Raw genomic sequence first — 16,943 nt, forward strand, 5'->3', positions numbered from 1 at the left:
CTTGCACAAAAAATCAGACAAATTTTACCAGATTTGACAGGAAAGACGCCAAGGTCACATTAGCCATTGCTGTCAAGCTCCAATTAACTCGGATGATAAACAATTATCTGGCGAGTCCACACAGTCTGGTTGGACAACAAGGGAAATAATTCATTATACACAGAGAACGGATTATCCAGACATGCCAAATAATGAGCTACGTTATCAGATAGGTAAGCAATTTTTTACTTCTCTTGCACTATAGGGCTAGACTGGCTTTAGGTACAACAGGACACCAACCTCATATCGGCGGAAGTTCCAGTCTCGAGGAGCAACATGCTACTTCAAAATTAGCTCAAGATATGCTTCGCCAACAGATAAGTTCTATCCGTGTTTTGTGTGCCATAAATGTTGCAAGAGATTTCATCCAATCACCTTTCCTGACACACAAGCCAAAGTTGAATGTCTCTATGGAGAATGTTAGTGTACTTGTTGCAGAGAAAATCGCAACTACGTGATATTTGTAAGTAACCGTACCAACCAGGATATTTCTTACTAACCCTCCTCATGACCCAACGTTTGTTGTAATATAGAGGAAGATCGGTTGTTACCATTACTGGGAAAGAAGACCTGCAGTGCCTGTGCAATTAAATAGCCCAAACAAAAAATGTGGGAGGCAGAATAGGCCAGGGATTATGTAGGTAATTCGATGTGAACTATGTCCACCCTCCAAAGTTACCCTATTTTGAATGTATACATCTTCGTCCAGTGACGCCAGAAAAATTTGTGCCAGCAAGATTCCACGTGAGAGGAGACGGCCGCCTCTGAAATCAGCCTGCCTCCTAAAACTCGGATTAATTCTTGGCTATAAACGAAGGTACGTATGCTAATATATTCATGTACGTCTCTCAGAGAGCGAGCCCGCTAGGCTGAAAAGTTGAAGGCGGAGTGGAGGGTCATCACATGACTTCCCAATTAGGACGCCCCATTCCGAGCCTTGGCCAACCCATGTTCACCTGATTAGAGAACCGCTTAGTAGGCTCAATTGGTTGAGATATGGCGTTTCCAACCGAATGACATCTACTTCCTATTTAGGCTAGTTGGCCTGTAGCTAATCGAATAGCTCCCTGCGCATCACTTCCCCTGAATTCCACAACAGTTGGCGATGCTTGCGGCAAAAAAAAATCAATATTGTTTCATGTCGTTTCAGGGCTTACGGCGTGCGGCAGCACGCGCCCCCAGTTTTCTATAGCTTCATCAATGCGTCTGCCTGTTTTGATATTATAGATACAAATGGTAGGCGGTAGGGGAGTCAAGTGGGCGGTCAGGTAAGGGAGGGGGTTCAAACTTTTTGCATCCTACTGTATGATCCGTCACCCCAAACTGGGAGAGGTCGATAACAAGACTGGTCCATGACCTTCAACCATGATCGACCTACCAGTCATCGCTTCATCCACCCATATGGCTGCCCCCCTTTTGCGCTGCTCCCCCAATTGCGGTGGCTGGGGTGTAAACGTCATAGAAAACTATACCTGTCCTTGGCAATACTGTAATCGATACACCTTGTCGCCACAATACCACTTACTCAAATTCAAAAGGCAATGATCTCATTATAGTCGGCCATAAAACGAATCAGATTTATTATAACCTTATCTTCATTCATATTTAAGCTTAGTGTAACAGAGCTCTAGGCCATATAGTCAATGCTGGGACAACTAAGCTTTCTAAGTCGTTGCCACCTGAGGCTACTAGTTTGTTTGTACGATTTCTGCTTGTTCTGCACAAGGTCTTATTTTATCAAATGCGTGGGCGCACAACTACAAGTGCAGTAATGGAATACTATTATTACAGTCCGGCAAGGCAAAAGAGAAATAATAAAAAGGAAAAATCTTAGAACAACAGCCATGGTAGAAGTTTAATTTAAAGAAATAGGAACCTTGGATACTAGTGCTAGCCATATAATGCTGTCCATATTTTGGTAGTGTATTTAACAACGTTGTCGTCGGCCCTAAGAATCTGACTTACCGCTCTTCATACTCTTCAAATTCAACGTCTATAGGATCTACAGAAAAATTGATTAATGTGTAGTTAGTACACTACACAGCTACTGGAATGGCTGGACCTGCGACTCCTTTTCAGGTGGAGGTTTGGATAGAGTATGGGATTGGCGTTCTCATCCTGCTCCTCAGAATTTTCGCCCGATTGATGACAACCAGGTCTGGGATATGGGATGGCGATGATTATTTCACCATTCTTGTGCTTCTATTTTGGACTGTAAGTACCCACAGACACTATAAGTCTTACTAATCTGACCAGGTAACAGGCACAGTTAGCTATGTTGGAGCTTATTGGTATAATCGATCACCCATAATATCCGACAGCTCAAACTGATCAATTTTCAAAACCAGGTCGCTATGGATCCAATATCGGGTGGTCTGCAGACCAACGCGCATTATTTAGTAATGCCGAGATCTACCGTCTTCAGATAGGGTCGAAGTGCTTAATAGCTGGGTGGTGCTTTTATGTTACAATGATTTGGTGCCTGAAGGCATGCATGCTGTTTTTATACCATCGCATCACGTCTGTATCCCATTGTTGCCATAAGTGCCACTATTCTCCTTCTGCTAACCCTTTAAAGTCAAGGACTTATCCAGACAAAGCTTGTTAAGGGCAGTGGAATTTTGTGTGCTTGCACATATGTATCTGTAATTATGACAATATTCCTACACTGCCGGCCTTTTTACAAACACTGGCAGATCTATCCAGACCCGGGTGGTACGTATATTTTGAAGTTTATTAAGGAATGCCTAGGTTGCCATGCTGAAGCTATCTAGTTGAATGCACAACTGATTTCTCGAATTATATTGTTATTGCGGCGACGAATGTGGCGTACATCTTCCCTTATCTATATTTCTCGTTAAAATATATTAAAACTCGCAGGACTGATGTAATCCTTGTCTACATTCCCATTCCTTTAATAGCCCAACTTAAAGTTAGTCTGTTACGGTATGTTCATATATACACCAAGAAACATTTGGAGAATATTCACTTATATATTATTTTCTTGGCGTTAGAAAACTGGCAGTTGCTGCCTTGCTTTGCTCCGGAATTTTCGTTATATGTGCTGCCCTAATGCGCTGTATAATGTCATTAAAGAATCTGAATAGCATCAACGAGAGCACAGTTTGGGCAAACCGGGAGGGTGTCAGTTAACTATTTCGCCCAATATAGATTTGCAGTTACTAACATGGCTCCTGCTTAGGTTGTTGCTATTTTAGCTGTTAATGCTCCATGCATCAAGCCTATCTTCAATGCTTCTACTTGGAGAAGACAGCTAAGTAAGGATACTGAACTGGGTCAGAAAATCCACGTGAACACTGCAGTTGAGACCATCGAGGTTGAAGATGTAAGAGAAATACCGGGACTTGTCGAGCAGATCCATCCCACCTCCTAGCGGTACCACGTCTCCAGTATCCATCAGGCTTCGACATATTAACGCCTGGAAGAGATCCTCTTGGTCTTAGAAAGTATACCAATAATGAATTCTTTCTCGTCTATGTTGTACATATCCTGCTACTGTATCTCATATTCCTTCATCTTCTGGTCCAGATATTCAAAGTACAGAGAGTATTTGAATGCAGAATCAGCCCGCTTGCGTGTAGAATTAATACTAGATGTATAGTAAGAGATAAGGTCTCTCTGGTGCCTCTTATAAAAGCGGCCTGGCACTGTTTTTCCAGGCTTGGTTCCAGTAATTTTCTCTTAGACTCAAGGAATCGATTGCTTCTATCGCTGCTTTCAGAGGATCCATATTAAATGAGTTATGGTGGTTTAAAAATCTACGGTTGCTTAGTCGGTGAGGAGATATTTCGAGCGGCAGGCGGTGTCGGGCGACAGGTGGTAAAAAGTACTTTATTAGTCAAATCTACAATATTCAAGACTAGAGAGACTTCGGAGGGACTCTAAAAAATACAAAATATTATAGTAGCAAGTACTCTAAACCTAAAAGCGTGCCTTACACCTATTTGATCTTGATTGGGTTGACCGCCGTGGAGATGGCTGTAGGAGGGACCAATGTCTTTGAAGTGACGCCTTTGACCTGCCAGGGAAAAACTCCTGGAATTTCTCCATCGCATCCTGCAGGTCTAGCTTTTTCTTTATTAAGCTCCTGAGAAACTTGTCTTCTGTCTCAGAATAGGATCTTGTTATTCGGGTGGTCTTGTCAGGTTCTCTGTGAACTTGTTCAGTCCGGGTAGATCTTTTTCTGGCTCTAGTTATTGGACCGATCGGCTCTCCGGCGTGAATGTTGTCGCTGCTCAAAGGCCCTGGTTTGCGCAAGGACTCTAACGCATCAGTTGCTGATGGGGTCCGAGATTTTTGTTCTCGGATCTCCATTATAGAAGTTTCTAATATGATATTGACCTAGTCCGTGTCCGTATTCTCGTCTATACTATCTTCAGTATCCAGAGAATTGTCGATATGGGAGGCATCGGACACAGGTGAGACTTTGGGTTCTAAAGAAAGCCCACAGTATTCGGGTTCGCTGAGTTCCTTTGCATCCCTAAGGTCTGGTTTTTGTCCATCTAGTCCAATTAAGGGGATATTATCTCCTTGCAGTAGCTCCGGATCGATTGGTAAAAGCTCCGGGCTAGTGTTGGGCGTTGAAGACCCTGACTCATAGCTTGTAGCGAGATCATAAAGTGGAGAGTCCGAGGTACAAAGAGTTGAGTCATCCTGGTGAGAAGAGTTAATAGCATTAAAGAGTCCGCCGTCGTCGCTGGCCTTCAATATTGGTCCTGTTATGTACTCTAGGACTGACTCCTCTGCTGTAGGATACGACAAGGCCTTTCCCGCATGATGGCCCCAAATTTGGACATTTAGGCTAATTCTTTTATCTCAACGATATCGTTAACCAGGAATAAAAGAGATCGTAGTTTGAAGAAATCAGAAGATAAATATGCAACCTAAAAGAAGAGAGAAAAGGAAAAAACACGTTGCACGATCTTAGGAGGCTTCAGGGGGTAGCAGAGAGAGAAGAGAACAGACTTCGTCCCCCATTTCTCGGGGGACAGCTGTGGGCCGGTTTACCACAGCCATGCCTGTAATCTCGTTTAGCCAGTATATCCTAACCGTCTTGGTAAAGCAACTAAAGAGCCAGCGTCGGCACGAAGAGAGTATGGGTGAGCGAAGGGCGAGCGAGGGTGAGTGAAGGGTGAGTTGTTGGTGATAATAGGTAAGCGAATCACCGCCAATAGGTGAGCAAATCACCTGACTCACCCGGCTAACCCTCTTAAAGCGGCAACGGCCGAATGAGGCAGGCGGGAGGTGCTCGCAGTTTTTGGCACAATCGATATTCCTACCTAGGGCTCTGGTGAGGTCCTGGTATTCCCAGTGATCAATTGCACTGCCCAGCTGCAAGGACCGGGAAAGGAGGCGATGAAGTTTTGCATGTGAGTTTCACCAACGTCATCAGTCGAGACAGAAAGCCGTTTGTTTTTGGCCTCCTTGGGGCATCCTTGGGGCATCAGAAATGGCTTCCTTGATGCCAGGTTGCTATTACCTGTTCCATTGGGTTAGTCCACTTGTGTAGTCGCCATACCCGAGACCGTCTCGATGTTCATCTGGGCCGTCGCCAACGACATGCACTTCGAGCTGGCGCGACCGTCTGCGTTGACGCCAGAGCGGACATCGTGAATCGCACCATTCGCCATTTGCTGGCTGTCGCCGCGGAGGCGCGCACCCGCATGCACTCGGAGGCCCTTCTGCGCTACCTCTATGTTCTCACCTAGAAGGCTTTCGAGGCTAGAGGCTACGACCCCGCCATCCTCCCGGGTCGCATTGGTCACGCCATGGGTCTCGATCCGCGTGAGAATACCTCTAGTGCCTCCTCGTCCCTGGCCCTGCTGCCCAGCATAATCCTCATCCTGAAGCCAAACTTTTTATCCCTGCCACAGTGGCCACGCAGTTTACTGATACTATTCCTGTCACTGAAACCGGGGGCGAGTATTTAACGTACTTTTGCAGGAGCCCTCCTACCATCTAAATAGGTATATCACAAATAAGGTACGGATTGATATTTAATGCATATAATAATTAATACAAATCCATCCTCGATATGTTGGAATAAATATATTGAGCTAGAACAATTGCAATCCAATACTGCAGCCCGCCTTATTATCCATTATTGCTACCTAGGTAGCTGTTATGTGTGGGGGTCGGTAACGAGCTGAATGGGGCGCTACAGTGCGAAAGGGAGTGTCTATATATGGGAGAGAAGATAGAACCACGTATATTGCAGAACTAATCGCTGGCCTTCAAGAGTTCAGGCCCGCGGGGAGAATATAAACACTTCGCACCTGACTAAGCATCTTAGCTAAGGATCTAGCTATCGCGCTTCCGAGCGCTCCTAACAGTAGCTATTAATCTTAGATGCTAAGAATTAGCATCGTTGAATGCTATAGTTAGGTTTTTTACAAAAGCGACATGGTAAAGCTTACTTTGTATCCTCCCTGATACTGGTCGATCTAGAAAAAGCTTAACCATCCGAAATTCATGGATCTTATCGCCCTCAACCTCCCTCCTTTAAGTATTAATAAAGTAAAATCTACTTTTAAATTCTTCCTGCCGCTACACTGACAGTCTCAACACTTTTGTATAATATTACCTAGATAATTAGTTTCTAGGGCTGGCCACTAATGATTGAGAAATATAGTATGTTGTTCTGCGCCTGATTGTTTTTTATTATGGCCGGGCTAGAACCCTATTATCAACTTATAAACTAGACATGCCTAGATAAAGAGATCAGTCTGCGGAGTAGCTAGGAGATAATTATAGCAGGGTTTTTAATAGGGGTGGAACAGTTTATGCTTGTACTTTTTGTCCTGGCTAAAATGCAGCTGGCCCGCTTCTGGAGGCGTGTAAATAGTATTTAAAAATCCTAGTAGCAAGAGAGAGGTCGTTAGACATAAACTTGTTAGGACCATCACCCCAGTCCACCTTGTATTCGTCGGATACACTCGTGGCCCGATACGCGCGATAGCACCAGAGCAACAGCACAACATGCTGGTTATCCAGTTGCTCCCCGGAGATGCTGTTGATCTCATTCCTATACAGAGTCCCCCAGATCTGTTTTATGAGATCTGGACAAGACCTGGGTATAGAGGATGTAGAAAGGAGCCCGACTGGCCGCCCCAACGGGCCATTTTGAATATTGTGAGAATTGAATTGCCCTTGGATAGGAGTTTGTGCATGAACCTATCCCATAGATTAAGGCCACAACAAATCAAATTTCTGACGAGCCAGCGCCCTGTATTTTATTAATGAAAATCTACAAACCATCTTATCTAGCAGCCTCAATAATATGATACATTATACAAAATATCAGGGGCTTCTAGATATATTTACCAAAAAAAACACCTTCCATATTTAACTTGCTTCCAACTTCTCGAGCCTAGTGTTGTAGATTATCAGATTTTTCACAGCAGATCTAAGATGAGTTCTTTGTTTCCTATTTCTAAATATAATTTGATACTCTCTGTTTTCTTACTTTCCTTCTAACTTTCCCTCTTCACTTCCCTAAGGCCTTATACATCATCTCCTACCTCCTAGACCTCCTACCTTCCATGTACTCCGCCTGCGTGTGATCTTGGAATCCCGCTTGGGAATACCATAGCATAAACTATTGACCATGACAAGAAAGCAAGTTGCTTAAATGCCAGCCCTGACACAGTGATTCTGCTGCATTTTGGATTTTAAATTTATCTACAACAAATTATCTCCCACTGTATCCCTTTGGAAATCTTATTCACATATAATCTTGATTCGTAAAGGACTTCATAATATATTACTGGCTAGGAGGGTGTTGATGTGACCCTCGCAAGTTTTAACTAAAAAGGAGTAAACATTCCCCCATGCCAACCATAAGTTCTGTACAGACGCCGTCCAATCCGTCTGGCATATCGAAATGGGATTTTCCCCACGGGATGCGGTTCGTGAAATTGGATGCTGTGCTCGACATCTAAATTTCTCGGGGTGAACTGCCATACCGATCCGTAAAGCTTCTGCACGAAAAATGCTGTACAACTCATTGCGTGGAGAAAATCATTCCACGGGATTTCTCCCGGCAGAGCTGTTTGCGAGGGCTGGAAGAAAAGCGTTGAGAAAACTTTTAAAGATCGCTTGTCCACTCTGAACGTGGGCTGACAGTCGATCTGCGGACAATCAGTCTGCGGAGGTAGCGAAGGTTCCACCAGGGTTTCGGAAACATTTAGCTTTCCGCGGGCTTTCACCTTCCTTTTGGGTACTGGCAGAGTCCACAACTCGGTGGTCTTTTCGGTTCGATATTCGAGCTCAAATTGGTGGTCTGAAAGGGTTTGCTTCGAAGTTTTTATTTGGGGGGGTTGCCTGTCTGGCTCTAGCCAGACCGGCGTTCTTTGGAGCTTTCCAGAAATTCGGGAAAGCGTCCGGTACGTAGCGTTGCGTCGGGTCATACCGCATTTGATGGGAATATGGTTGTCTACCGCAAGCCAGAACGCGTCCAGATTCGCCTCGGCAGATCTCATGAGTTCGACATTCTCCCGATTTCGTCGCTTTTCGACGGGATAGTAGAATCGACGCTTTTCCACGGCTCCAAGATCGCCGAGACGTGTCCCTTCAAAGCTAATGAGAAAATCACTCCAGCCACGGACTAAATCGGAGTATTCTTTCCTAATCTCGTCGCAACGCTCGGCGAAGCCATTTTCGAACGTGGCCGCCCAGGGCTGATACAGTTCAATCTGATAAAGGCATTCGGACAAGACAGACAGGTCTGAAATGATACTAGCAACTCGCGCTGATACAAGATCCTTGTTCTTCGGATCACTCTGAACTAGGCGCTCGAGTTTATCCATAAGGGTTTTTCGACCGACGAGGTACATCTTTCGACTATCACCCCAAAGGGTTTCCATTATCCATAGCAGCTCAGCCTGACTCTCTGACCTAGATACATCCGGCCGGGATTGTACTCGCAATTTTGTAGAGCCTTGAATCTGTGGCTGGCGCTCGAATAGCGATCGAAGTGGAGGGGAGGGGGGTACGGCGTCCTTAAGTTGACCAAGTGGACCGAGCGTAAATTGCTCCAGGAAATACCGTATTTTCACAAATTCCTCGTGCAGGGCCTTTGGGAGGTCCTTGTTGGGAGATATCTGGTTTTGATACCGGGATTGAAGTTGACGCAAGTTGGCGAGAGCTGTATGAAGAGTGTCCCATGTTTCAAGGGCGAAGTAAGCTTCAGCGACAACATTTTGCAAAACGCGGTTCCAGAATAAACGGTGAGTATATGGTGTTAGAGTCGGATGGGTATTGCCATCAATATCCGGAATGACTTCCATTCGATGGTCCTTGTATTCGTTGACAACATCTACAAAGTATCCGGGGTCTTCCCGTAATGCCAGGAGATGGTCCTCTGCAGCGAAACGTTTCGCACCAACTAGATCTTCAAGGGACCGTAAATCAAGCTTGGCAGGGAAACGGTAAGGTGCGTCCGCCGCAATAGCAGCGAGCGAATGCCAGTCTCCTTCATCTTTGATCGTGGGCTCCGGCTGAACAGGGAAGTCAGTGATCATGGACTCCCGAGGAATATCATGAAGAATTTGGCAGCAACATTCTAAAAGGAATTCGTAGAGTCGCTGCTGGATTTCCAAAACCAACAAGCCATGACCTGGATGGAATCCTTTTCCGGTGGTAGCCCAATTGAAAACCTCGGGGTCATTCCCCTCCCATGCAAGCAGTTCTCCGTATGTTTCCGGAGTTGTTCTTCCGGTGAACACCATGGTATGCAAGTTAAGAAAGGCGGTTCTTACAGCACCTGAGCCGTGGCCAAGATGGGGAGCATTAAAATCGGCATGGGCAAAACAATGTGGTGGTTGGCGGGCCCGGGCATTAAGGAACAGGAGCAATGGTCTTGGTCGTTCCAGGTCCTCGAGATTAATGTAAGGCCATAAATATGCCTCTCGAGCCTGCTCGCCGATTCCCTTTTTGAACGCGTCGAAATCAGGTCGGTGTACCTTTGACATATTTGGCCAAGCAGTTTGAAGGATCTGGCGACGTTTGGATTGAGATTTTTGGCGCCATCGTTTCTGGATCCGTTCTTCATGACGCTCAATGATCTTGCTCAGAGATTCCCAGGTCGACAATACTTTGGCCGCTCTCTCCCGACTCTCTTGGCGAACCTCGTCGGCAGTTGGATAAGATGACGGTTTAGGCAGATTGAGTTTTTCAAAGAAAGAGGCTGGATCATCCCAATCGATCTGGTCCAACTCACCATCAGAATCGTCGTACTGGGCAGCATCTTCACTGAAAGGATCAAATCTGTACACAGCATCAACGGGATCCATGGGTTATTAATCGCACTCCAGGGAACCTGTGGGCAGGAATAAACTGATAGGGGAAAGAACAAAAGCTAAAGTTAAAGACTATAAGTTATGTAATATTGTGGATTTATGTTTGTTGACTAAAATGGGTCAACAAAAGGGGCTGTTGATGGGTGGGTTGTTGACAGAATTATGTCTATCAGTGCCTTACAGTGCCCCCCCACTGCCTTCGGTCTCTGTGTTGTGTGTTTATTGTGTGTTGACCCACTTCAGGATCAACATGCATTATGTCCCAATACCGTAATGAAGGCAACCACGTGATGCAACACTAACATAATGTGTTAACCTTTTAAGATACGTGGTTGGAGATGCGGCGAGGCCTCGCTTTTTAATACCGCTATTCTGCTTCAATACTAATAATAAGAACACTCGGAACATGCTTGGGAAGCTACACATGCACTGAGAATTAAACTAAGTAGCAATCTAAATACTATATTATTTACTACTTTGCCCAACCTAGAAAATTGTAGCCCTCAAGTCCATGTGTTTTCAATTAACAGTGTTTCCTTGCTATAGTTATACACAGCTAGTAAGTTATTTCGCGCTTATTTTTAAGACCATTGATATTTTTTTATAAGCCTTGGCAAGGTACTTATACTACCTGCTTAGACTGGGCATGGTGTGCTTACTAATTTTAAACTATTTACAGGCCTGTAGATGCTTAATCTCCACATGTATAGTAGCATTGGGCGCCGGGATTTTTTTTTTTCTTGCCAAAATTAAAACACTTCGTATCACTTACAGCGGACTTAGTAAGGGGGAGCTTAAAGGTTCTTTTTTTTTATAACAGTCGATGCGTCTTTGTTAACAAGGCTACTAATTATCTCATGCAACCCGAACAAGGTTGCCCTATACTTAATATCAGAGATCAATTCCAGGTATTTAATATTGTGAAATATCTTAGCCAATACTACACAACTCTTAAATCACTGCATCTCTACCTTTAACTGCGGAATTGGTCCGTAGGACTATCAGCAGAAATATTTTTAGCTGTCAAGACTTCACTGCGCTGGAACACTTATTTTTTAAACCAAGTGAGTTATACAGGTAGCCCTTGGCGGGTTCGCTGGCAGACTCTAATCTCCTAGTCTAGCTTTTTTCCCTAGCATTACATCGCTATATCTTGCTAGCCCTATCAGCCATGCCCTTCCACACTTTATTAAAGGCCTGCCCGGACTCGAGGACGCTGCATTATAAGGGTAATTGCCTAACCTAAAGCAGGTTAGATGCAACGCGGAACAGAGACTAGATAATAAGTACACTATAAGCACCATCTTTATAGCTGCTAGGATTAGTTTTGGTTATAATAATTAGCTATAAAGCGAGGCTACGCTTAGAGAAAGCAACGAGCGACCACTTTTTTAATACGTCCGGCGCTATATATTTTCTATAATTACAACAATAAATATTTGGAGCCAATGCCGTTGCTATTAAAGGAGAATTATAAGGATCTCTAGGAATTTTGGCTTTCCTGGAAACAAGGTGACATGGAACAACGAGGGAACCAAATTAATAACGAGTATACCCAGGGTTTAGGTGGCATATATTTAACTGAATGAAACCAATTTTGGTTCTATGAAGATTACCTAGATTGTTCCTTTCTGCTACCTTTAGTTGCACGCATTTGTTTATAGATTTCAAGTTTGCACTTAGACTTAAGTTTGAAAAAGTTACTGCTACCAAGAGGGTAACGTTCCAAGAGCTGTACTGTAAAGACACATACACTTTCTACTTATCCAATAGGAACTATCCCTTATAAGTCTTCCTTTTGCATATATTTCTTAAAACCAAGACAGAGCGTTAACCCATGTGGCTAGGTGGACAATGCAGGTCCCCACCGTCATCAAACCTGTTTCTCCCGCTGGCAATTGCTAATATACTGCAAGGGTTAGTTAAGTTTCTCACCTTTTTATTTTTTCTATACTTCACATCGACTGGTATTATGTTAGATATATAATTTTGCCTGGAGGTTGCGTGATCCATTCCTGGAGCAGTTAAGACAAAGAAGGAATAGAGAAAGGAAAAAAAACTAACTTAGTGCGTTACCCTCAGTGACGAACACTGGCATGCGTTGACTCGTGGATCATGGTTAACGTCAAGAAGTTAGATAGCCACTTAGTAGTCCGGGGAGCGGGGCCGGTGATGTTAGCCTTAGTTATGAATCTCGCAGCGGCCCTTTTCTAGTCGTCAGTCGGGCTTAAGCCGATGTTGACATGTAGATTGCAGTAATGCAGACCGCTCTCTATGCGGCGGGTGTTGGTCGCGATCCAATTATTAAAGGACACCGGACAGAACACCATGGTTTCGTCAAGCCTGTCGAAAGTCGCCTTGGACGTACTCGGTATGTGTATTGATAAGTGGGTCTGCAGGCACAAGGCCAAAGCCTCTCTGATTACGGAGAAGGGCCGTCCTAAAGTGCGCAAACATATCGGACCCCGATCCAGAATCACCTGTCCAACTGTGCGCTTTCCCTTTGGGAGAGCCAGTAGACGCATGAGCCGTGGGTAGCCTGGGAGGCTGTATATTTATAGTATAACTAGTAGGGTTAAATGACAAAAGTTTACGCCTCGCTCTGGTATGGATGGCCCTTACAGTTTCTACGATCCATATTAGCTGCTAAGATTGGACGCTGGAAGTATACAGGGAGTCTCACGCTGCTCATTGTAAGTCGAACCATTATTGTTTCTTATCAAGACAACTTCGGCGTCATCGCAGTAAATATTTATGTAGTGGAATCCACCCCGAGTCCAAGGTACAGACCAACCTGCGATGTAGGCTGCGTACTGAGACTGTATTGTTGTTGCCAAGTCCCTCGTTCCCTTGAGCTTGTTCAAGCCGTCCTTGTTTCGCGAATCACAAAAGACCTGCCGGATAATAGGGGTGCTGACGCGTCATTGAAAAAGGCTTCCTCCAGCACCATTCCCGACGGCGCAGAGTAGGCCACGTAGCCATAAGGACAGGGAAATAAGTTGCATTACAACCATGATTATGTGCCTCTAGCGGCTTCTGAAGAGCCGTATATATAAGGTAGACGTAAGATATAGTTAACAGATAGTCTCCACGGAATTGATATAATAAATAAATATAGATAGATAAATAACTGAATCCAAGGAACATTCCTGAGAACGTTTTCTAAAACGTTGGTTTTGTGAGATGATGACTGCCTTGACTCGTGGTGGCATTCAGAAGGGGAAAGTCGCAGTGGCTCTAGAAATCAAGGCTGTATAGGTATATATATATATCTCTCTTTCATCATCTGAACCCTCAGCATTTAAAATACAAATAATGGCCACACCCGACCACAAGATCTATAATAATTTGCCAGAAACCAGAGAAACACAGGTAAACCAACCTAGCTATGTAGTATTCCTTAACATACTTCCAAGGCAAGCCCATCTACAGTTAAAATAAAAACAATGTATATACTCAAGCGGCATTAAAATTAATTGATGTATCTGAGGAACAGATTCTATAAACATGATCAACGAAAAGGAAGTAGATATACAAACAAAGCAAAAGCCATGAATCCGAGTAGGTACTACGAGTATCAGTAGCAATGTGAAGCAAGTCTGTACTTGTACTGTGTATGGAGTATATACTTCGCATGGCGCAACGAAGCTCGGCAAGCCGAGACAGTTGGTCCGGGATTGAATTGATCCAAGTCAGGCAGTCGACCACACAATGCAGTGTATTATGCACAAGCTGTACGGAAATCTCCGTACATATTGAGAGAATTCCGGCATCATCGTACCGCACATGTCCGAAATTTCCTCGAATAACAAGAATCCATTTGATAATATAAACTGAAGAGGTGGAAAAATTCAGATGCCAAGACAGAAAGAAGAGAAAAAAATGGTTCAAGCAGTGGAGCAAAATTTTATCAAACATCACTATTGGCCCACACAATTCAGGAGACCCAGAGAGGGGAAGCAAACATTGCAAACGCACATGACCTCGCTTCCAGCTAGTGCGGCCGAGGGTGCCACAATTAGAGTATAAATACCCCCCAAACCCCCATCAATTTTGAAAATCAAGCGACTCTACGTATGTTCACCCCTCCCTACTATTGGGAGTTCCTCCCAGAACACGAAAGCGAGATCATTTGCTAACGACTTTGGCTACAGTTCAAAGAATCACTTTAGAGTAGACGTCTCATACTGAGCTCTTCTAAAGAGCCACAGAATCCCTACCCTTGCTGATGACTGTTATGTCCTCGATGCCCTAAAGTGAAGCCTTTTTTACTCCCGCCTCGACCTCGCATCTTCGCTCTGTTACGAACTGTCGCAAGACGGGCTTGTTCCGAGTAGGGTACGTGGTCCAGGGAGTGGTGATGATCTTTACCTTGTCTCGACGTCTAGACTTCGGTCGGTCGGACTTGGTGGGTGTCGAGGAGGTCTGAAAGGTGCTTATTTTATACTTGTTTTTTAAGAGATTGGTGATGCATATTTAATAGTCAATAATATTGAAATTATCAAACAATTTTTCCCATGTAGACCTTTTTTTAGAATTATTCTTCATGTTGCTGATGTAAATCTAGAATGAATCTATTCTTCGGAAATATCTTCGCATTACGTTCGATTGTAATTGATGTCAACAGAAACTCGGGTATAAACGTCGTAACTAGTAGTACAATTCATTTCATTTCACCTCTGCAGTAGTAGTAGTCTTGGCTTCTGTACTGGCGCTCCCATTTCCACCCCCTTTCGTGCCACTTTTGTTTTTGGCTCGACCACCGCGTGACCCACGAGAGGATCCAGCTCCCCCTTCACCTGTCTTACTGCCACCACGACTGTTGTTGTTGTTGCCACCTCCAGCGCTTGGGGATGTCTGTGTATCAGTGCGACCCTTACCACGGCCTTTTTCCCCTCCAGGGTTCGCCTTTCGCTCTAGTACGACGACCTGACTCTGAGCAACCGAGACCGGGCTGGCTGCAATCGCTTTCTGTAGTCCGTCTGGCTCGGCAAAGTCAATGTAACCGAATCCCTTCTTTTTGTCGATTTCAGCCTTCAGTATTTTTCCAAATGGCGAGAATGCAGTCTCTAGTAAGGGTTCCGTGACACCTTGTGATGGGTTGGCATGTTTTAGGAATGCTTGCGTGGCTGTAGGATTTGGGGCTGTCGATGCCTGTTTTCCTTTTGTACTCTTCGATAATTTACCTTGGGACGGTGGTGCGGGAGATGCTTTTATTCCAGGCTGTCCTTGAGACGATGTTGTCTCGATGGGTTGCGCGATTTGACCTTTGCCTTTTGCATTCTGTGACGACCCGGTTCCCTTGGACGGTTTTGCAGATGTTTCCTTCTTGCCTGCTTCTGTTTGTTCATTTTTCGATGTATCGGACTCAGCAGCGGCAGTAGCCTTACCACCTTTGCGACGACCACCAGATGGAGCCAGTCCTAGGTCACGCTGAAGTATCTTGGCTGCGGCCGCTACATTCCCACGTTCTCTTTTTCGCTCGGTGGTCGAGGCTGATTGGCTTGTCTCCCGGGGGGAGCTCTGTGCCCCAGATGACTTGGTATTCTGTTTTGAGACACTGGCAGCCTTAGTAGCAGCTTTTACTGCCTCTTTAGTGGCCTTGTCGGCCTTGCCTTTCTTCTCTGCCTTTTCTGCCGAGCCCGACTGAGAAGAGTCCTTGTCCGTACGCTGGAGGAGCTTCTTGGCTTGAACTTTCTCGGTCTTGCCATCCTTGTCCAATTTTGAGTGTTTGGACGATTTGCTAGAGCTTTCCTTCGACTTGTTGGCCTTCTTTTCTTTGATGTATTGTACCAACGGTGTCGTGATCACCGTATCCTTCTTTTCTTCTCCATCGATACTGGATTCGACGGCCGCGGGCTTCCCAATAGGCTGTGTTAAACTCTCGAGGAAAGAGATGAATTCGGGGTCTTGGTCGATGGTTCCTTGACGCGCATCCTTTCGCACACGGTTCCCGGGGATTTTAGCGTACGGTGCGTATTCGACGGAAGGAGGTCCAATAAGAACGGGGTCATTCGAGGTATTGCGAGCATCAGTAAAGGACGTTTGACGGACTTGAGACGAAAGAGCAATAATGTGATCGCTTGAGAGAACGTGAATATAGGCGCGTGAGGGGCGGGAAGGTTTGGCGGGGCTTCTTATGGGTTAGATCACTATGGATAGAACACCAGAATGAAATCACTCACTCCTTCGAAACTTTGCCAGGTTTATATTGAAACCAGTCCACCTTCCCAGCTCCGGTTTTCCAATCGGCACCCAATGCAGTTTCGAATTCTGCCTGCGTTAAGCCGGGAGGCAGTCGCCTCACAAGTAATTTGAGTCGAGGCGCTGCAGGTTTAAGTGCTTTCTTGGGGGTTGCAATGCTGTTTTTCTGAGTGGCTGCCGCAGGGATCTGAAGTACACCCCCCGTGGATTTAGCAGTAGGTACTTGCGTCATGATGTGTTTGTCAGATGAGAGCAAACTGACGCAGACAAGAGACTGCCCTTGTGGAGACGAAATTTGGAATAGAGATCCTTTTAGAAATACACTCAAGCCTTTGAGTTGAAATAAATAAATTAGGCCCTTGTGAGCTCTGCGCCCATGAA

At 45.0% G+C, this 16,943-nt stretch overlaps 2 protein-coding genes across 2 annotated transcripts; both read right to left on the minus strand.

The window, feature by feature from the left end:
- Positions 1-4,401: 4,401 nt before the first annotated feature.
- On the minus strand, positions 4,402-10,352 carry ATNIH1004_000113 (uncharacterized protein; the record flags this gene model as incomplete). Its single annotated transcript, XM_033564839.1, has 4 exons — positions 4,402-4,713; positions 5,445-5,539; positions 5,579-5,903; positions 8,025-10,352. The coding sequence occupies 4 exons, from the start codon at positions 10,350-10,352 to the stop codon at positions 4,402-4,404; spliced, it is 3,060 nt and encodes a 1,019-aa protein (XP_033430596.1).
- Positions 10,353-15,026: 4,674 nt separating this feature from the next.
- Positions 15,027-16,794, minus strand: ATNIH1004_000114 (putative nonsense-mediated mRNA decay protein Upf3; the record flags this gene model as incomplete). The annotated part of the gene is made up of 2 exons (XM_033564840.1): positions 15,027-16,494; positions 16,544-16,794. 2 exons carry the CDS (start codon positions 16,792-16,794, stop codon positions 15,027-15,029), a joined length of 1,719 nt encoding a protein of 572 aa, XP_033430597.1.
- Positions 16,795-16,943: the final 149 nt, after the last annotated feature.

The sequence above is a fragment of the Aspergillus tanneri genome (genome assembly GCF_003426965.1).
Source record: "Aspergillus tanneri strain NIH1004 chromosome Unknown AapTan_2_pilon_pilon_pilon, whole genome shotgun sequence".
NCBI classification, from domain to species: Eukaryota; Fungi; Ascomycota; class Eurotiomycetes; order Eurotiales; family Aspergillaceae; genus Aspergillus; species Aspergillus tanneri.